The sequence below is a fragment of the Protopterus annectens genome, chromosome 12.part0 (genome assembly GCF_019279795.1).
Source record: "Protopterus annectens isolate FY-2018-M chromosome 12.part0, PAN1.0, whole genome shotgun sequence".
In the NCBI taxonomy this organism is placed as follows: Eukaryota; Metazoa; Chordata; order Ceratodontiformes; family Protopteridae; genus Protopterus; species Protopterus annectens.
In genome coordinates, this window is record NC_056746.1 from 336,188,675 (window position 1) to 336,211,760 (window position 23,086).

General features: G+C 43.2%; 1 protein-coding gene across 3 annotated transcripts in view; it reads left to right on the forward strand.

The window, feature by feature from the left end:
- Positions 1 to 23,086, forward strand: part of MRTFB (myocardin related transcription factor B) — a 1,455,416-nt gene that overhangs the window by 1,407,927 nt on the left and 24,403 nt on the right. For all 3 annotated transcript variants that reach the window (XM_044089410.1, XM_044089411.1, XM_044089412.1), the window contains exon 13: positions 13,413 to 13,473. In XM_044089410.1, the coding sequence (XP_043945345.1) occupies positions 13,413 to 13,473 (61 nt within the window). The remainder of the gene's footprint in view (positions 1 to 13,412; positions 13,474 to 23,086) is intronic.

Below are 23,086 nucleotides of genomic sequence, written 5' to 3' on the forward strand. Positions count from 1 at the left end.
TTTCTTTAGTCGAGCTGCATAGGACATCTGTTTGTAGCCCATGATCCTCTTGGTGAGGTACTTTTGGGGTCTCTCCAGTTGCTGCAGGTGTCGGGTAAGGTACATCCCAAAAGGGGCATTGTATTCAATTATGGGCCTGATGAGTGACGAGTAGAGGGGCACAATGACCTCTCCTGATCTAGATGCGAACCCTTTCGTGATAAGGTGGGCTATATAGAAGGTCTTTCTAATCACTTTGGCAACGTGATTATCAAAGGAGAGATTACTATCTACTTTGGTCCCCAAATCTCTAATTACTTCTTCCATACTTAATGGATTACCACCTATGTGGTAATTTGTGGGCACCTTGTTTTTCCCAAAGGAGATGACTATGCACTTTTTAGCATTTAGCTTGAGGCCGTGGCTCTGGCACCAAGCACCCGTCTCTGTGAGACCCTTTTGGAGGATGCTTGTGTCAGCTGGAGATTCGATTATGGCCCCCAGTTTGCAGTCATCTGTGAACTTTGTCAGCCATAATCCCCCCATGTTAGCCTGAACCTCAGAGAAGTATATACCGAGCAAGAGAGGTCCCAGAACTGAGCCCTGTGGGACGCCACTTGTAACTGGTTTGGATTCGGACATGGCACCTGCGATTCTGACCATGTGGGTTCTATCTCTGAGCCAGTTTGCAACCCATCTTGTGATATAGGGGTTGATATTTAAGCTGGTAAGCGTATTTATGATGCCCGAGTGGGGCATTGTGTCAAAGGCTTTTGCGAGGTCCAGGTAGGCTGTGTGGACTACCGTACCCTCATCTATGGCTTTGGTAACTGTTTCAAAGAAATCAACTAGGTTTAAGAGGCAAGATCTGCCCTTAACAAAGCCGAATTGGGTAGGGTCCAGTGTCTGGAGGCTCCCAATGTCTTTGTTTATGAGTTCCATGATAATACGCTCCATAGCTTTACAGACCAGACTAGTCAGGCTTATGGGGCGATAGTTTCCGGGGTCTGTTGTGGCACCACCTTTGTGGAGTGGGACCACTGTAGCTGTACGCCATTCTTTGGGTACATATCCTGTAGTAAGGCTAAGTTTGAACAGTGACTTAATGTGAGGGTTCAGTTCTTCTTGGAGCTCGTGTAAGACACAGCCTGGGACACTGTCCGATCCCATAGATGCTGTGTTTTTTGCTTTGGAGAGGGCAGCTTTCACCTGTGCATCTGTGATGTCAGGGAGGTTACATTTCAGTTGGGATAGGCGTTTGCTCCTTTGGGGGGAAGGGGGGGAGAAGTTTGCGCTGAATCTGTCTGCCAGGATGTTGGCTATGTCTGTAGGCTCAGTATATTTTGTACCGTTATGCAACAATTCAGAGCATATCTGGGAGTTTCCGCCCATATGCCTGACATAACTAAAGAAGGCTTTGTTATTATCTTTAGTGTCTAGGGCAATTTTTCTTTCGAAACTGGCCTTTGATGATTTTATGAGGGATCGAAGTTTCTTGCTAATACTGATCAGAGATGCCTTCCCTTTTTGGGATTTTGCTGTGTCATGTAGTAGCTTCCTCCTTCTGTTGTATAGCTTATTTATGGCCGGGGTCCACCAGACCGGTCTCCTGTTTTTGGAGGAGTGAGTCTTGGTTTTATTTGGGATAGCACGATCCATGCATTCCTGCAGGTGCTCATAGAATACATTTGTAAAGGATTCTGCGGATTGGGCTGTATTATCCTCTGGCCCAGGGGCTTTGAAGGATTCCACCTCAGTCTTGAGAAGTGCAAAGTTGGCTTTTGAGAAATTCTTTACAGTGATTTCCTTGGCTGGGGGTGGGGACGGGATATGGATGTCCAGGGAAATTTGTTTATGGTCTGATCTTACCAATGAGGGGTTTACCTCTGGTATGGAACATAGAGTCCCCATGTTGGTCCAGGTCCAATATGTTGTTCCCTCTTGTGGGAGTGGTGACCAGTTGTTCCATTAAGTTAAAGTTTATAAATTCAAGGAACCGTTGGGCGAGGGTGTTTGGGCTTGAGTAGTTTTCCCAGTCAATGTTTGGGTAGTTGAAGTCACCCAATATCATAGTGTTTGGAGAGACCTTCATATTCTCCAGTGTTCTCAGGAATGCCAAGTGGGGTTCCTGTAATAGGGTGGGTGTTCTGTAGCAGGCTACAAACTGAAAGGCAGTTTTGCCCACTGTTAGTTGCACATGGATGGTTTCTGATGCTTCGTGCAATGCCACTGACCTGGAGGTGTAGGTATCTTTGATGAATATAGATACTCCCCCTCCTTTTGTGCTTTGGTTTGAGTTTTGGGGCCGAAACGCATGGTATGAGTTATAACCTGGTAGTGCTGGGGTGCTCTCAGGAGCCTTGAGCCAGGTTTCTGTTACTGCACAGACATCGATTTTCTCCATACTGAGGAGAGTCTCGAGTGCGTGCATCTTGAGGTTTAGACTTCTGCCATTGAGTAGCATTACCTTTAGTTTTTTTATCTTTGGGTTGTCTATGGGGGTGGGTTTGTCCTTTGAGCCTTGCCTAAAAAAGGCACTATGGGGGTGGCAAGAGCCTTGGCCAGTATACGAAAGCCTAAGGGTGACAGGTGCAAGCCATCCCTAGCGAAGCAACGTGGCTTGTCGATCATGTCATCCCAGGCTGACAGACACTGGATCCCCTTTGAATGACACCAATACTTTAGCCAGTTGCTGAAACTGGTCATTTTGTCTTTATACTGTGGCATCATTCTTGGTGAGGGCAATATGCTACTCAAGGTCAGGGTCATACCAGTCTGGGCTACATGGTCAGAGAGCTCTTCTATGTCTCTTTTCATGTAGTCCAGGGAGGTACGTGTCAGGTCATTCACACCAGCATGGACAATGACGGAGTCATACTTGTACTTGTTTTGGAGTGACCTGAGTGCTTGCATTATGTGGCGGATCCTGGCACCCGACAGGCAGCTTACAGTGACCTTCTCCTTGTTCAGTCTGGTGAGTGGGACGTCAGTGTGCCGGACAATAGAGTCCCCTATAACAAGTGTATTTGGTGTGTTGTTTGGCCTTAAGGGCTGTGACTGTGAGGCACACTGATTTTGTGAGGTATGTGATTTGTGGGTATTGTTGAGGGGTGGCTGTTGCTTGGATATCTGCTTAGGAGGTCTTTGCTGTTTAGGCAGATTTTTATTTAGAGCCTCCAAGTATGTTTTTGTGTGTTTATGTGTTGGGTATGCAGATGCAATAGGTCTGTGTGAGACTGGATTTGTGGTGTGGGTGGTTACCTTTTCCTCCTGACTGACTGTGCCAGTCTTGGGTTGAGAGAGCTCTGCCTCCAGTTTGGCTGTGTAACTGCATCTCTCACATGTATTAGAGTTTGTTGGTAGGAGGAGAGGGTTGTGTGTGTACATAAGGCAATTGTAACATTGCCTCAAAATTCCCAGATTCACCAGCTGGACTGGAGACTAACCTTGAAACTGACCCTTGGACATACCAGATTAGTATAGGGAACTGGTTTTTTACTGATCAGATTAGGGAAGGGAACTGATTTTTCACTTGATCAGGACGGACCAATCGGGAGTCTCATACTTATGAGAAGTCAAGGAGGGTGTAGTGCTTTAGTTAGTTAGAGTTTCCTTATAAGAGCTGAGCAAGTGCAGGGCTTTAGAAAGAGAATAGAGTGATTACTTTGAGAGTTTGAACAGTTCTAAGGGAAAAAGTGAAGAGCAGACTTTGTGGAGCCTGGAATAGTTTAAACCTGTTTAAGCGGCGCTGCTCGATGCTGCTCAGTGCACAAAACCACACAAAAAGAGAGTTGTAGGGTTTTAAGAGAGAGAGAGATCAAGGAGTTTAGAATTGACCCAAAATGGCCAATAAAACTACAGCTTCTAGGTAGTAACCACTCCTCCAGGGACAGGCAGGCTGTTCAGTGTTAACCACTCCCACTGGTGAACACAGAGACTTCCCTTTAGCCCAAGCAAGCACTGGCCTTCTAGAAACTTCCAAACAGTTCAGAACAGCAAATCTGTAACTGAACTTTCTTAACTTTCAGAAAGTGGGAAAAAAGCAAGATTTTTTTTTTTTTTCTTTTTGTTGTAGTTTAAAGGTAGCAGAGATACACAAGCAGCAAAATAATCACAACAGTGCAATAAATGACCCCACACTTGAGTGCTAGGCCAAAATCAGGTAAAATGCAGTTTTTAGAGAAAAAACGATTTTAAATTAAGTGCAACACAGGAAATGCAGTAAACAGGCTCCTGGATGTGTTCCAAGTACTGTTACTGTTACAGATATAAACTTTAGCAAGCCGGAAAATGCCAAAAAGTAGGCGGCAAAGCAGTAAAACTTAACAAAAAATCAGAAGAAAATACTTAAAATCACAAAAGTGGCTCCTTTTCTTCTCTCAGAGTTTTCTCCCCTTGGTAGGTGCTTCAGCAACAACTAGCAAGCCTGAAAAGATGCCAAAACCACAAGCCAGCCTGGTTTTAAGAGAGACAGATCAAGGAGTTTAGAATTGACCCAAAATGGCCAATAAAACTACAGCTTCTAGGTAGTAACCATTCCCCCAGGGACAGGCAGGCTGATCATGTTAAAGCAAAATTATTTTTTAGGTTCATAGTTTAGTACTAGGCTAACTGCCCTTGCGAGCCATTTTAAGCCTAGCCAGTTATACCCTGTGAGATTGAAATCCTGTACCTTGTGTTTGTAAGGCAAACACTTTAACCATTAGGCCATCCTCCCAACCCCGTGGATGCACCATTACAGCATGATATTTTGTTTGGTACTACAGCAGAAGAGGTGTTGAAAAAAATGGAGGCTAAAGCTAAATCAATGCAGACAGTCAAGGATTTCTTACAGGTACAGCCACCCAGGTTTAGCAGGAACTGGCCTTCTAAAAATTGGTCCTTTCCAGTGTCAGACAGACCACAAATAGGCAGATACAGGTGCCCCAGAGGTAGATCTCAGCCCCAAGGCTCATACAGGCCTAAACAATGGGGTGCTCCTACCTCCAAAAGTGGAGAAGACAAAGCACAACCTTACAGGAAACAGTCCCGATGACTTTCCTCTGCCGCATCCAAGCACTTTTCTTTTGGCAGCCCCCTTAATGGGAAAACTAGCACTATTTTCATCAAATTGGCAAATGGTTACCCAAGACAAATGGGTCCTGAACATAGTGTCCCAAGGCTACAGGTTCCATTTTCACACTCTACTAAGATCAAAAGGTATGCCAGACCTGCCACACAATCAATGGGCAGTGGCACAAAAACAAATTACAGCCCTCATGGATATGAGGGCCATTCAGCAAGTACCACAACAAGAGCAGGGGCAAGGATTTTACTCCAGACTTTTCCTAGTACCCAGAAAGGACAAAACCTGGAGACCAATACTGAACCTGTCTATACTAAATACGTTTCTGAAAGTTCCAAAATTCAAGATGTTGACTCTACATCAGCTACTGCCCATGCTGGGCAAGAAGGCTTGGCTCATAACTTTGGACCTCAAAGAGGCATACCTGCATGTCACAATCAGACAATCTTGCAGAAGATACCTCAGACTCATAGCTGGCTCAATGCATTACCAATTCTCTGCACTGCCCTTTGGCTTATCTACTGTGCCCAGGGTCTTCACAAAATGCCTGGCACCAGTAATTGCGTTTTGCAGACAAAGAGGAATTCAAATATATCCTTACTTGGACAAATGCCTAATTCAAGCAGCGAACAAAGAGATTCTTCTAAAGCATCTGCCGTTTGTAAAAAGATTACTAATTGGCCTAGGGTACACAGTAAACGAAAAGAAATCAAAACTAGTGCCCTCTCAAGAGATAATATTCCTGGGTGCAAGCTTAAATACAACTGCCCAGATGGCTTATCTCACGCCAGACAAACAAAAGCAACTGACTTCTTACTTCAAGAAATTGGCAACAAAAACCCACTTATCTGCAAGGAAAATCCTGCAGGCCTTGGGTTTCCATGGCATCCTGCATTCTACTAATTCCATATGCTAGACTGCATATGAGGAAACTACAATGGTATCTAAAAAGTGTTTGGACTCAGCATTGCCACAGCCTGGAGACAGTAATTGCACCATTCCCTGCCTGCAACAGGAGTTTCGATGGTGGGCAGAAGCCTGTCACCACAACAAGGGTCTGCCATTCAGTTTACCCACAGCCAGACGGACACTGACAATGGATGCATCAGATTATGCCTAGGGACCCATATGACAGGAAAATGTATTCAGGGCACATGGCCTGCAAACCAGATGCATCTTCACATCAATCAAAACGAGATGCTAGCTGTTCAAAATGCCCTGACAGCTTTCAAGTACCTTCTTCATCCAGGACAGCTACTGATAAAGATAGACAATACTACGGTCATGTGGTACATAAACAAACAGGGAGGCACACGTTCCTACCCCCTCTGCAGACAAGCAATGGCCTTATGGGACACAGCATTGGCTTTTCAAGTTCACCTGCAAGCACAATTCCTGCCAGGAAAAACAAATACTCTGGCAGACGAACTAAGCAGAAATCTCATGGATCCCCATAAATGGAAACTGGATCCACAAGTTTTCAGCATGATAACAAGGAAATGGGGATGCCCAGACATAGATCTATTTGCCTCCCCTCACAACTGCCAATTGCAGAGATTTTGCACAAGGATTTATCACAAGCAAGCATGGAAAGTGGACGCCCTATCCTTCAGCTGGAAATACCTAACAGTATATGTCTTTCCTCCACTGCCTCTCCTTCCCAGGGTACTCCTAAAGATCAGACAAGAGAAGCCAAAAATGATACTGATTGCACCAGACTGGCCAAGCCAGCACTGGTACCCAATCCTAAAGAGCTTGTCTCAAGGTCCAGCATGGATATTGCCTCAAATTTCTCACTTGCTGACCCAACAAAACAATCAGATCCTGCACAGCCAACTCAGGCCCTTAAATCTGGCAGCATGGCGGATAATGTAGCCATTCAGAACACTCCTCTTTCCAAAGCTGTTATGGATGTTATCTTGGAGGCCAGGAGGCCCAGTACCAGAAAATATTATGCAGAGAAATGGAAGAGATTCTGTGATTGGAACCAGGAACAAGGCATTGACACCTCTGTACCAAATATCCCTCAGATTTTACAATACCTAACTGAGATGTTGAACAAAGGCCTTTCTTTCTCATCAATTAAGATTCATGCCTCTGCCATTTCAGCCCATTACAATATGGAACCACCTATTATTTCTCATACTTTAATAAGGCAGTACCTCAGAGGGGCCAAAAACATTAGGCCAAAAAGGAGAGCACCAATTCCTGCCTGGGACCTCAATTATGTTTTGGAAAAACTCACACTGCCTCCTTTCGAGCCAGCATCAACAGCAGATATAAAATTCTTATCCTGGAAAACAGCTCTGCTCCTAGCAATAACTTCTGCAAGACGAGTCTCGGAGTTACAAGCACTCATGGCTGTGGAACCTTTTATCATTTTTCATCCAGACAGGGTTTCTCTGAGGACAAACCCTACATTTATGCCTAAGGTGGTGTCCAATGTGGCCCTCAACTAAACCATTCACTTGCCTACCTTTTATCGAAATCCACAGAACAAGGGTGAAAAAATTCTGCATTCTTTGGACATACACAGGCAGTTACGATTCTGCTTGGACAGAACTAAAGCTTTCAGAAAGACTGAGCAACTTTTAGTGTCATATGCTGCAGGATCACAAGGAAAGGCTATCTCAAAACAGACTATTTCTAAATGGATAGGCCATTGCATTCGTTTCTGCTATTTTCAGCATGGCAAAACAGTGCCTAAGGGCATTAGGCCTCATTCCACCAGAGCAGCAGCCACTTCAGCAGCCTTCCTCAGAGGAGTACCAGCCAAAGATATTTTAGAGGCTGCAACTTGAGTTTAGTGCACACTTTCACAAAGCACTACCACTTACCTCTTTACTCTAAGTCCAGAGCAGGCTTTGCCACTGCAGTTCTGCAGGGCCTCATAGCCTCTCCTAATCCTATTTAGCCCAGCCACCCATCCTCAGCTTTGGGATTCTACCCAAGAGTAATGACTGCAACAGTGAAACACGATGAACATAGTACAGTTGTGTACCTACCATAAATGTAGATGTTTGAGTGTATTCACTGTTGCAGTCCAGGTTACCCACCCTCCATCCCCTTTTTCTTTGCTGGGACTTACCTGCACTTCTCTATCCTATACAACCTATTTGGTGTATTTGCTTGTAGATGAAGGCGATGTTATTTTTGTGCATGCATTTTTATTGGCATATTTTTCAGCCTTCCAATTTGGGGGCACCTGACATCTGGGGCAAGAAAAACTGAAGAAAATGGCGTCGGCTGCATCTTTTATACTCCTGGCGCACTGACGTTAGGGAAGAGGCGACAGCAACCAACGTCGGACCTAGACTTTGGAATTCTGGCTGACTGAGGGTAGCCTGCCAGCAGGATAACCCAAGAGTAATGACTGCAACAGTGAATACACTCGAACATCTACATTTATGGTAGGTACACAACTGTACTTTCCTTCATCTTCTGGGCTTCATGGCATCTACTCTTCATATGTTGCCCCTTGCCAGGTTGCACACGAGGAAGTTCCAGTGGTACTTGAAAAATGAATTGGTCCCAACACAATCACCCCTGGCATTCCAGGTGCACTTCCTGAAGAAAGAGTTGAGGTGGTGGATCCAACAAATAAGCCAGAACCCAGGCCTTCCTCTGCAACCCACCAAGCCAGTGCAATTCATGCACACAGATGCCTCTGATCTGGGATGGGAGGGAACTGTGAATGGTCTCAAGGTACAGGCTCTGTGGGAGCCCTCCCTCCAGAGAAAACATATTAATGTGCGGGAAATGACGGCTCTCCTTCTAGCTGTAAAGACCATCATCCCTCTAATATAACCAGGTCTCCTTCAGTTCTTCACAGACAATGCCACTGTGATGTGGTACATGAACAAGTAGGGGGGGGGGGCAGATCCTACTTACTGTGCAGGCTAGCAATAAATGCACGTGAGTTGGCCACCCAGTGCAATGTCACATTGCAGGTGGTCTACATCCCATCTCAGGACAATCATCAGGCAGATGCCTGATCATATCATTCTCTCAGCATCATAAATGGATGTTACACAGAGATGTTTTCTTAGACATTGTCCACCAATGGGGCACCCCACAGATAAATTTGTTTGCCTCCCCTCAGAACAGACAGCTACAGCTATTCTGCTTCAAACTCCCATCCTCACTAACATGGAAAGTGGATGCATTTTCAATTTCTTGGAAGGGCCTGTTCCTTTATGCCTTCTCCCCCTTCCCGCTCGTTCAGAAAGTCCTGCAGAAAATTCAGAAGGACAAACCAAAATTCTTGCTGGTGACCACATATTGGCCAAGGCAGCATTGGTTCCCCCTTCTTCTATCTCTTGCCAAGGATAATCACCACAAGTTGCCTCACAAGGTGGACCTGCTCACACAACAGAAGGGATCCCTCATTCATCCTCATCTGAAAACCCTCAGCCTAACCTTGTGGGTGATAAACTTCTGATCCTTTTCAGACACCTCTATTCTGAGGAAGTGGTATCTGTCTTGCAGGAGGCCAGGAAACCTACTACCAGGAGATCCTATGTATCAAGATGGAAAAGGTTCTCCAATTGGTGTCTTCAAAGGCAACTAGACAACTTCCAAGTGGATGTTCCTCTAGTTCTAGCCTGTGTGAGCTCCTAAAATCAGAACTTTCATACTCCTCAGTGAAAGTCCATTTGTCAGCCCTTTCAACCAGCTTACCTTTTGATCCACCCCTGTTATTGAGTTTGGAGGTGAAACTTTTTCTTAAAGAGGTTCTCTGTATCAGACCACCAAGAAAACCTATACTCCATGGGACCTGAACTTCATACTGGAGAAGCTTACCACTTCCCCATTTGAATCAGCAGCTTCTGACACTTTAAAGATGTGTACCTGGAAGACTGTCTTGTTAGTAGCCTTTACTTCAGCTAGGAGAGTCCCTGAGCTGCAAGAACTCATGGCCACTCCACCCTACACTGTCTTCCACAAAGACAGGGTAACACTGTGTACCAATCCCATCTTCATGCCCAAAGTGGTCAATGAACTGTCCCTTCACCGAGCTATCCATTTACCCACCTTTTTCCCTTCACCACAGAATGACAGTGAGAGAGTACTCCATTCCCTTGATGTTCACAGGCAACTGAGGTTTTATCTGGACAAGACCAAAGATATTAGGAAGTCCAATCAGCTCTTTGTATCATTTCACCCCAGGGCCCTGGGGAAAGCTGAATCCAAACAAACAATATCCTCCTGGATATGCAAAACTATTACCTTCTGTTACTCTTTCCATGGTAGGGAGTTACCCCACACTGTTAAAGAACACTCTACTAGAGCAGTGGCCTCTTCAGGGGCCTTTCTAAAAGGCCTGGACAAGGCCACTATCAGAGAGGCAGGCACATGGTCCTCTGTACATACCTTCACCAAACATTATAAATTGAACGACATCTCCAGAGCCAGAGCAGGATTCGTAAGAGCCGTCCTCCATGGTTTCCTGGAGACTGCTACCTCTTCCTCCCCCCTTTGTCTTGCTTGAGCTGTGGTACTCTCCCACAAGTGAGAATACTGCAACTTGTGAATAGAAATACATAGATTAGTTGTGTAAAATCTTACCATAACCATAGATGTCCTTCTCTTCCATGTTGCAGTATTCATTCCCTCCCTTCTACCCCCCTAGAGTACTGTTTCTCTGTCTGGATGGTATCCTTCCTTTTCCTTAGACTATTGTCTAACTGGGCAGTCAGTTCTGAGGTCTGTGCTTGTGGATGTGACATTTATAGCCCTGCTTGTAATGTCCCATGCATCAGACAGCAACCAGGCTTAAGCTTTGGCATAGGAGCGGGAAGTTTGGGTCACTTGAGGCGGAGGATCCCACAAGTGAGAATACTGCAACATGGAAGAGAAGGGCATCTATGGTTATGGTAAGATTTTACACAACTAATCTATCCTCACTATCAGAATCTGCACCTTTTACCAAAGGTGCACCACAAGGATCCTTCATTTACAAACTTCCTTGTGATGTCCTCAATGTTGATGACGGAATCATTTACCGATCACATCTCTCTCACTCACCTCAACCCCAAGACCAAAACTATGCTTTTTGGAACTCCACCAAGCATCTAACTCTTTAACTATCTTTGACCTACACAACCATTCCATAGAGATAACCTCCACCTTCAAATAGCTAGGACTATGACTTGATCAGTCACCAAACTTCCATTTCCACATAGACAATCTGAGAGCCCAAATAAACTCCCTACTCTTCTGGGCCAAAAAGATCTCCCCTTTTCAATCCCAACCAGCCAGATCAGCCATTGGCAAAGGGGTTCTCCTTTCTTAACTTGAATATGGGCTCCCAGTTTTTGCTTCTGCCTCCAAGAAAAAACATTGCCACACTCTGGACTATTTCTAACGGCATCTGCCCATTCATTATAAACTCGCCTCTCTGTGCACCCATGAAACAAAGATTTAATCTATGTTTAGGATCTCAGCTCTACAAACTACTCCAGCTTCACACATTTATTCCTCATGCAGCTAGACTTCATAAAAAAAAAGTATACAACCTGAGACACCTACTCACAAGCCACACTAACTGTAATTACCCCTAGAAGCAAAGTCCACAGCAATGCACATGCTTTCTCCTCTCAGGCATGTACTTTGGCAAGCTCTCCCCATCAACATTAAGGAAATCAAAACTTATTCCGAATATAGAATACAACTTCAAAAGCACCTCTACAACCAAGCCAAGTGCTCCTGCTTCAACACAGGATATATCACCTAGTCTATCTTCTTTACAAGTCTCGTCTCCTCTGTCAAGATTGACTGAATATTGACCCACTTTAGAAAGTAATATATGTAGTTTACGGTTTACCTTTACATAACAGAATCACGGTAGTGCGATTACTCATATGAATGAATCGTAACCACGAAAGTCAAAACAGCGACAATTTAATATGTTCGAAAATCAGCAAATCGAAAAGCAGATTCACTGATTTTCAACATAAATATCGAAAGAAAATTCTAATGAAGTGTAAAGCAGGGGGGCAAGTCCCCCTGCATCCCCCATGTGGGGGACTCTGCCCCCCACCCCCTACTTTAATATTCTAACTCCGAGATCGCACTACAGTGGGGAAAGGGACCATTTTCCGATTCCCACTATAGTGCAATCCACCCCAGAATGTCGAATGTCAGTGAGCGAATGTCACTGCATTTACTCATTGCACATTCGAACCTTTTACCGTTCGGCGTTTGTAAACTTTGCAAACTGCCTTTCGGACAATTGCTATTCGCCCTTGTGCAATACGCACACATGAAGGTAACATGTATTTTACATTACACTGTGCTTGATTGTGCATTGCACTGTGTTCGTTCACTGGAATATAAATACACAGTTATTTCTATATAATTAGTCTGAAATGTTACTGTTTACATTTCTGTATTTTTTGTTTGTGAAATGTTTTGCATTTTACCCAAGCTGAGCCTGAAATTGGTCAGTATTGATCAGTGCATTATCCCTGTAAATAAATAAAGTCCAAACCAAAATTTAAGGGATGATGCTGCTAAGGCAAATTATATGACAATAAACAATCTTAGCATGAGAATTAGTCAGTATATTGTTTGTTATCAACTAACTTTGCATATTTGCCTTTAAATATGAGTAACATGTTACAGTACTTTCCGGTGGATGTTAGCCCTAGTGTTGACTATGTCTTGTACAGAATTTCTGAAGAAAGGGACCATAATTGCCAATGGCATTTGAAATGCATACAGTATGTTCTGTAAGTGAGCTTTCTCCACTCCCATGTGAGCTGGTTTTCTATCACCCTTTGATTTTCTGTCTATGGGATATTTGGAATAAATAACACTAATTTTATGTGTGTCATATTTTAATCACATCATCTGCATTTTTTTCACTTGTGGTTGTAGTTATAGCTAGTGCTTTCCTACAGATTTGTATTCGTCAATAGCAACTCTTCCCATCCATAAGACTGCACTTTTATAAGCAGTACAACTGTGAGTTTACTGTGGTATTTACAATATTGATGAGTTGAAATGTGCTAAAACCATGTGTGCTTGCTAGACTGCTATGTGTCTTCTCGAAGGCTCACTTTGGATCTCTGGTGTAAGTTAGTAACAATTTTTTACCAGAATACAGCTAATAAAACTGTTAAAGAAGCAGCATTTCATTTCCTTTAAATGCTGTGAAGACTCAAAGTAGAAGTGTAAATCTGCTGTTTCAGAATTTTTCAAGTGAACTTCAAAACCTGCCAGCAGCAATGAAACATTTTCTAGCAAGATGACAGAAATGTGCTGCAGTCTGAATTTATTTTGTTTTTTTAGCTGTCATTAATAATTGAATTTGGTGTATACAACAGAGGTGATGATTCAAAACCTTTTGCTTTGCGTATTTCAGGAGACCAACATACATAGCCAGCAGATGGACGATTTGTTTGATATTCTCATTGAGAGCGGAGGTAGGTACCAGAGTTTTACTTGATTGTTTGAGCTGGCAGGTATATGTGTGAGTTCTCAGTTTTCTGCATTTGAACTGAAGTTATGTAATGACCGTGTCAGGCCTTACTTTCCTCAATGTTATGTTTTCCTTTTCTCTAAGTCTTTCAGAAATTTGGATAAGGAAGTGGACAGTAAAGTATGAATAGTCTTTGACAATCCATATGTCATGCAGACTTTCCAGATATTATTGTTGCATATTTACTTCCTCTGGAGTTGCAATTAATTCTTTGAAAACAGCTTGTATGAATCTGGTCTGTTCTGACACTAGTGTCAGAAATTATTTTTATTGATGAGAATGGTAACAAGTTAACTTTTACAAAGATTTGGGAGGATTGATAAACAACAGCTTGAACTATAATCTTCACCTCTCCAGTGTGATGAAAAGAGCTCACTGTAACATCCATCTGACGTTTAGAACTTGTATAGCTAGGCAAATAGATATAATGTTATCTTAATAAATCTAGGGTGTGATGTTCTTCGTGTTTCACTGTTGCAGTCATTACATTTGGATAATCTGCTGGCAGGTTGCCCTCAGTCGGCCTGAATTCCAAAGTCTTGGGTCCTCCGTCGGTTGCTGTCTCCTCTTCCATGATGTCAGGTCATCAGGGGTATAATACATGCAGCCGACATCATTTTCTTTAGTCTTTCTTGCCCCGCGGTGCCCGAAGCAGAAGCATTTCGCAAGTGCCGGTTGGCCGACTACTGAAATATTCGAGTTTGAGTTTCAGAACCGAAGTCTTCACTAAAGCTAAGTACCCCATTGGGGAAACTTTTTACTTGCTCCATACCGATGTCAGAAAAAGTTAATAATTATATTACTTGTGGGAAGCAAATACCTCATAAGGATTTCAATTTATACTGTATTCCTTGCCTAGGCCCTGATCACAACGTGCCTGGCTGTCGGTTTTGTGCTAGATTTAACCAACGCACTATTAAGCGTCGGTATATTTTTGCCTCAAAGTATTTTGGAAACAGATTTAATTACCCAGAAATGTCTTCGAATAGCAATCCGACTACCGGAGTACACAAAACGCAAAGAAAAGGACAGAGAGTCGAGATCCAAAACCGACAACGAAGCTTCTTTTAAGCCAACCGGCAGTTCACCGGTACTCAGTGAGGTGCTTTTGCAGCCCCTGATATCTGCTACCTTCGAGTCGCAGGCCTCTACCGACAGCCATGTAGAGTCCGGCATGCCGCACGATGCTCAAGGTATTGGACCGACGGATGCATCTCCCTCTGATGGGTCCAGAGCCACTGAGCAGGCACCGGCTTCTGAGGGTGTATTCAGACCTCAACATTTGTATATCAAACCGACGACAGCTGCAAAACCAAAGACAAAAGCAACTTCTAAAACTAAAAAACCGACGCATGAGCCACATGCACAGGCCTCTATGCCTAAAAAACATTTGATCAAAAAGGCTGAAGACCTTATTACCTTGATCAGGGGTACCCATCCCCCTCCAGATAAGAGGCCTAGGCAAGACACTGATTATGAATCTTCAGATCAGGTTTCTATTTCTTCTGATTCCTCTTCTGATCAGGAATTATCTATACCTCCCTATGATGATTCTGATGCAGAGGAGTCTATACCATCTGCATCTCCTCCTGAAGATTATTATTTTGGAGCAACCTTGCATACTTTGAGGGAGCATTTTCACTGGGAGAGTCAAGATTTCTCAGAATCAAAAAAAGAGGCTCAGGGATTTCCTTCTTCTCCCTCAGCACAGGCCTTTAGCCATTCCCCCTGTTTTAGACATTGTGGATGATGTGTTTTCGGAGTCCAGCTTGACCCCCTGACTCCTTACCTCCGGCTCCCAGTAAGCCTGACAGATATTACAGGGTCCCTGACTCACATACATTTTTATTTAGAAACCCTGCTGCTGATCCTGAAACTATTTCACAGGGTCCAAAGGGAGTTAAGGCCTCATCAGCAAAAAATCCTTACCCCCTCTGACAGAGATTCAAGGGCACTGGACAGATGGGGAAAAAAGGTTTATACATTTGCAACCTTGGCAATCAGGGCCTTAAACTGTCAATTTCATATGCTTAAGTATCAACAACATGTTATGGGATTGCTGAAACAGAAAATGATGTTGATTTCTGAATGTGCAGAAAATAAAGAATTGCAGGAATTAATGCATGCAGCTGAACAGGTTGGAAAGCATACTTTGCAATGTGGTTTTGATTCCTTAGAGGCCTCCTGCTGGATCTGTGATTAGGAGGCATGCCTGGCTAAAAGAACAAAATTTGCCGGATCATGTTAAAGCTAAATTGCTAGATGCACCTTTACAGCATGATGCTCTGTTTGGTATTAAGGCAGAAGAGGTTTTAAAGAAAATGGAAGACAAAGCTAAGTCTATGCAAACTGTTAGACTTCTTACAAGTGCAGCCACCAAGATTCATTAGACACTGGCCTACAAAAAATTGGTCCTTTCCTGTGTCAGACAGAGCTCAAAGGGGCAAATGAAGACACCGGAAGGGTTCCAGATACCAGGCACAAGATTCACACAAGTCAAAGCAATGGGGTGCTTCTACCTTAAAATCTGGAGGAGATAAAGTGCAAACCTACAGAAAACAGCCCCAATGACTTCCCTCTGCCTACACCAAGCACTTATCTTTTGGCAGCACCCTTAGGGGGAAAATTAGCACTTTTTGCTCAAAATTGGCAGTTAATAACCCAGGACAAGTGGATACTAAACATAGTATCACAGGGATACAGATTCCATTTCCACATTCTGCCAATGGCAAATGGTTGGCCAGATCTGCCAAAAAATCAATGGGTAGAGGCACAGAAACAGGTTACGTCCCTCGTGGATATGGGGGCCATTCAGCCAGTACCAGAACAGAAAAAAGGACAAGGTTTTTACTCTACTGTTCTTGGTACCCAGAAAGGACAAGACCTAGCGGCCAATACTGGATTTATTGATTTTGAACACATACCTGGACATTCCAAAATTCAAAATGCTGACTTTGCAGCAGCTTCTGCCCATGCTGGGCAAGAATGCTTGGCTGGTGACATTAGACCTAAAAGAGGCATACCTGCATGCCCCAGTAAGACAATCGTGCAGAAGATACCTCAGATTCAAGGCTGACTTAATGCATTACCAATTCTCTGCACTGCCCTTTGGCTTATCTATTGCGCCCAGGGTCTTTACAATGTGCCTGGCACCAGTAATTGCATTTTGCAGACAAAGAAGTATACAAATATGCCCTTATTTGGACGACTGTTTCATTCAAGCAGAGAACAAAGACATTCTTCTTTGACACCTGGCATTTGTGAAAAGGCTTCTAACATGCCTAGGGTACGCAATAAACGAAATGAAATCACAACTGGTACCCTCTCAAAATATAACTTTCCTGGGTGCAAGCTTGAATACAGCTGCCCAGATGGCTTACCTCATGCCAGACAAGGAAAGGCAACTGACTACTTACTTCAAACTGATGGCAACAAAAACCCAGTTATCTGCAAGACAAATTCTGCAGGCTTTGGGCTTCATGGCATCCTGCATCCTACTGATTCCATATGCAAGACTGCATATGAGGAAACTTCAAAGTTTATGGAGTCAAGATTCTCACAGTCTGGAAATGATTCCTCTCATTCCCTGCCTACAACAGGAGTTTCTATGGTGGGCAAAGGCATGTCACCAAAACATGGAATGGGCCTTCACTCTACCCCCTGCCAGCCAATCCTTAACAGACTCATCAGATTATGCCTGGGGGGCCCACATGGCAGGAAGATGCATTCAGGGCATATGGACCCCAAAACAAATGCACCTACATATCAATCAGAAAGAAATGCTAGCTGTTCAAAATGCCCTAACAGCCTTCAAGGACTTACTTCATCCAGGACAACTACTGATAAAGACGGACAACACCACGGTCTTGTGGTATATAAACAAACAAGGAGGCACACACTCTTACCCCCTTTGCAGATGAGCCATGGCACTGTGGGACACAGCTTTGTCCTACCAAATACATCTTCAATCTCAATTCCTGCCAGGAAAGTAAAATACTTTGGCAGACGATTTAAGCTGAAACTTTATGGATCCTCACGAGTGGAAACTAAATCCAAAAGTCTTCAGCATGATAATAGAGAAAAGGGGGAGACCAGACATAGATCTATTTGACTCTCCTCAAAATTATCAGTTGAAAAGATTCTGCACAAAGACTTATCACAGACAAGCATGGAAAGTGGACGCCCTATCCTTCAGTTGGAAAAACCTATCAGTTTACGCCTTTCCTCCTCTGCCTCTTCTTCCCAAGGTCCTCCTAAAAGTCAGACAAGAGAAACCAAAGATGATACTAATTGCCCCGGACTGGCCCCGCCAGTACTGCTACCCAATCCTAAGGAACTTGTCTCAATACCCAGCTTGGACCTTACCTCAAAGACCTCAACTACTGTCCCAGCAAAACAAACAGATCCTGCACAATCAACTCCAGACACTGAACCTGGCAGCATGGCTAATCATGCAGTTATACAAACAACACCTTTCAGTAAAGCTGTGATGGATGTCATTTTGGAAGCCAGAAGGCCTAGTATTAGAAAATCTTATACTGATAACTGGAAGAGAGGAACTGATACAGCAGAACCAGATATTCCTCAGATATTACAATACTTAACCGAGATGCTTGACAAAGGCCTATCTTTCTCATCAATTAAAATCCATGCCTCTGCCATTTCGGCTCATTACAGTACAGAGCCACCAATCTTTTCTCATCCTTTACTAAAGCAGTATCTTAGAGAAGCCAAAAATTTAAGGCCTCCTAGAAGATCACCATTACCTGCATGGGACCTCAATTATGTGTTGGAAAAGCTCACTCTGCCCCCATTTGAACCAGCTGCTACCGCTGATATAAAGTTATTATCATGGAAAACAGCTCTGCTACTAGCAATTACTTCAGCAAGAAGAGTTTCAGAGCTACTGGCCCTCATGGCTGTAGAGCCTTTTATCGTATTTTACCCAGACAGGGTGTCTCTGAGGACAAATCCTACATTTATGCCTAAGGTGGTTTCCAGTGTGGCTCTTAACCAAACAATTCATCTGCCAACCTTTTATCCAATTCCACAGAACAAGGGGGAGAGAATTCTGCATTCCTTGGACGTACACAGACAGCTAAGATTCTACTTGAGCAGGACTAAAGCTCTAAGAAAAACTGAGCAATTACTAGTGACATATGCTGCAGGATCAGAAGGAAAGGCTATTTCAAAGCAGACAGTTTCAAAGTGGATAAGCCACAGCATCCGTTTCTGCTACTTACACCATGGTAAACCTGTGCCCAAGGGCATTAGGTCTCATTGCACCAGAGCTGCAGCTACTTCAGCAGCCCTTCTCAGAGGAGTACCAACCAAAGACATTCTAGAGGCTGCTACTTGGAGTTCTGTTCACACCTTTACAAAACATTATCATTTGCCTCTCTACTCTAAGTCCAGGGCAGGCTTTGCCACTGCAGTTCTGCAGGGCCTTATAGCTGCACCTAATGCTGTTTAGCTCCAGACTCGCAACCATAGCTTTGGGATTCTACCCAAATGTAATGACTGCAAAAGTGAAACATGAAGAACATAGTACAGTTGTGTACACTTACCATAAATATAGATGTTCGAGTGTATTCACTGTTGCAGTCCAGGTTACCCACCCGCCATCCCCCTGTCATTCTGGAGTTTATCTTTCCTTCTCTATCTTCTACAACCTATGTGGTGTATTTGCTTGTAGATGAAGGTAAAGTTTATATTGATGCATATATATATATATATATATATATATATATATATATATATATATATATATATATATATATGTTTTTGCCTAAAGAAAATGGCGTTGGCTGCATGTTTTATACCCCTGATGACCTGACATCATGGAAGAGGAGACAGCAACCGACGCAGGACCCAAGACTTTGGAATTCAGGCCGACTGAGGGCAACCTGCCAGCAGATTACCCAAATGTAATGACTGCAACAGTGAATACACTTGAACATCTACATTTATGGTAAGTGTACACAACTGTACTTTCTGTCTTTGAAGAATTTGTGTTGCAGATAAAACTGTACATGGGTAATTAAAGGTGATTAGAGAATGGGAGAACTGTACATCAGCACCCTGATTAGGCAATGAACGTTCTCCAGCAGGGTATTAATGTATAAGTAATAACCTGCTGAAAAACAAGTCTGCCACTTCACTGCAGCATATCAAGCTGCCATGGAGCTCAGACTGAAAAAAACCTAACAGCCACCATTATTTTACGCTCACTAAGCAGCGCTTTTGCTGTTTAACAAGTGTAAAATAATAAAGAAAAAAATTAAAATAACAAAAACGTGTGTATGTGTTTTGTCTGTGTATGAGAGTGAGAGATTGCTCGATCCATTACCTTGCACTCGCTAAGCAGCGCTTTTGCTGTTTACCAAATGTAAAAGAAATGAAATGGAAAAAAGTGTGCGTGTGTCTATGTGTGTTTATATTTCTGTGTGTGTGAGTGAATGCGTACATGGAGTTATAGATAAACTCACTAAACTAGATATAAATCCCTATGTCACAAGATGGGTTGCCAACTGGCTCACTGCAGAACCCATACTGTGAAAGTAGCAGACTCCAAATCCGACTTCAGACCAGTGAAAAGAGGAGTACCACAGAGTTCAGTCCTGGGTCCTCTCCTGTTTGGTATCTACTTCTCTGAAGTACAGGCTAACACAGAGGGTCTTTGGCTAATGAAGTTCGCAGATGACCGCAAACTAGGAGCCATAATCGAAACTCCTAACGATGCGTACATCCTACAAAAGGGCATCACTGAGACAGATGCCTGGTGTCAAAGCCATGGCCTCAAGCTCAATGCCAAAAAGTGCATTGTCATCCCCTTTGGTAAAAACTCTGTACCCATGAACTACAACATAGGCGGTAGTATACTTAACACCGAAAGTGTGATAAATATCTTGGGACACAGGTGGACAGTAGTCTCTCCTTTGATAATCACATCGCCACAGTAGTCAGGAAATCCTTCTATGTGGCACACCTCATCACAAAATGTTTCTCATCCAGAAAAAAAGAGGTCATTGTTCCCCTCTACTCATCACTCATTAGACCCATTTCAGAGTACAATGCCCCTTTTGGTATGTACCTCACAAGACATCTACAACACCTGGGAAGGCCGCAGAAATACTTCACAAAGAGGATTACCGGCCTCAAATAGATGCTCTACGCTGACCGTATCAAAAAACTCCAGCTTTACTCTGTCGCATATCGTCTACTCAGAGGTGATCTCTGCCTAACATACAAAACTATATCAAACCCAGAGCTGTTGGACATGCTCCACTTAAAGAAATCCCAATCCCTCCGAGCTACACGCTCTAGGGACCTAAACCTTGTCACCACATTAAACAGAACATGCTGGAGGGATAGATTCCTGTCCCAGAGACTTCCCATACTTTGGAATAAATTACCTATCAATTTCAAACAAAGCTCCTCATTAGCACTCTTCAAGAAAAATATTGATGATTGGATGGGAAATAGGAAATTCACCCTGGGGATCACTTCTGTGGCTCCGCTCGACAGTGGCACAGGAAAATAATTTTCTTGGGTGGCAAAAGCCAGGGAACCTTTTTTGCTAGGCTTGTGTAGGCCCTAGGGCCGATAGCCTAGTACCTACCTATGAATCTATGAAAACAGAACAGACTGTGTGTATGTGTGTGTGAGAGAGTAAAGAGTGAGAGTGATTCCCGTCAGCAACCGCGTCATTTAAGAGGTTTGCTTACCTCTTGACCATATCTCTCAACCTCTCAGCGCAAGAAATTTCTACAGAGCCACAAATAACAAGGGACAAACAACCAAAAATAAGGACAGAATTTCAATATTGCTTTTATAATCTTAGAAAGTTGCTAGGAACAACAGGGTTTCCATTAGCATGTATTATCTGAAGGATATGAAGTCTAAAATAAACTGGCACAAAGGCTCAAAATAGGAACATATTTTACTTGATTATTAGGATTTGTGTTACCATACATTTTTGAAACAGAGGTGTGTGTGAGAGACTGACAGCAACAGTAAAGACGTTTGCATACCTCTGGACTTTTCAACTGAAGAAGTTTGGATAAAACCTAAAATGAAGAGGGAAAGGCTAAAAAATAGGAACAGATTTTAATTACTGCTCTTATAAAATTACAAACTTGCTTAATTAAAAGGATTTGTGTTTGCAAGAATTTTCTGAAGAAAATAATAGTCTGAAACTCAAATGTATGCCATTATCTAGTAACTTCAATCTCAAATAACTGGCCAGGGCACTGAGGAAATTCCCCGATTGCTACATGCTAGCATAGTTTCCGGGAGGTGTTACTGCTGCAGGAAGCATTAGGCAGGAGAGGAGCATGGTGGTATGTGTAAAATCAAGGTAAACATTAACTTTGAGTCATGGAAGTCTTTCTACTCAGAAAATGATTTATTTAGACATTGTGACAAAATACCAGGATGCAATGAAATTTTGTTCAAAGAAGCAAGCAAACTGCCAGTATGGGAGATGATCTCAAGTTCTCAGAACTTTGGGATCTTACTTTATATCTTGAGTGTCTTCCATTTATGCTCAAGTCTGAAAGATTACAAGGAGGGAAAAGTCTGAATAGAGCCAGTGCACTTTCTGAAGATGAGGCCTCAGGCTGTGTCCTAGCTCTGTGGAATCCAGGAAGAAGACAAAAGATTGAGCATCCTACACCCCTAAGAGTAGACCTAGTGTTAGGAGATTTGGGAACTCAAGTCAACAGTAACCTGAACTTTGATCACTATGTATCCATGGTAGTGAGAAAATCCTTCTATGTGGCATAACTTATAAGTAAAGGCATGGCATCCAGATCTAATGAGATCATATTCCCTCAATACTCAGCCCTCATTAGACGAATAGTTGAGTACTGTGCATGCTTCGGCATGTACCTGACTAGGCATTTGCAACAACTGGAATGACCACATAGGTTGTTCACTAAACAAATACAGGTTGTAACTAATATGTCCTCTGTGAAGTGTCTCAAAGTCCTGTTCCTGTACTCTGTCTCTTACACACTATTGAGGGGCGATCTATGCCTAACCTGCAAGACTTTCTCTGATCTAGCCCTGATGGATCTGCTACATATCCGTAAAACAAACAGCACTAGAATTACCTGATTTAAGGATCTAAACCTTGTCTGTGACGTAAACAAAACATGTTGGAAGAATAGTTATGTCTCAGAGATTACCCTTTCTCTGGAATAGGCTCCCCATTCATGTGAAACAGAGTTCTTACCTAAGCTTGTTCAAATGCATTTTGGATCAATGAATGAGAAATCACAAATTCACCCCTGGCTTGTTGCCTATGGCCTTTATGGACAGGGCTAATTTGTAGATGCCCTAAGTCACAGGTATACATCAAAGCCTTTCTAGCCCAAGGGTATTGATAATTGAGAAATTTGGGGCATGAATGGCTAGGCTGAAAAAGGCTCTGGGGCCGTTAGCTTATTAACCTCTCATGATCCGATGATGTTTGTGGAAGCTGTCAGATTCGAACCAAGGCTGCAAGTGATGGTACAGGTGGAAACTGCTAAACATAGGATGGATGAAAGATT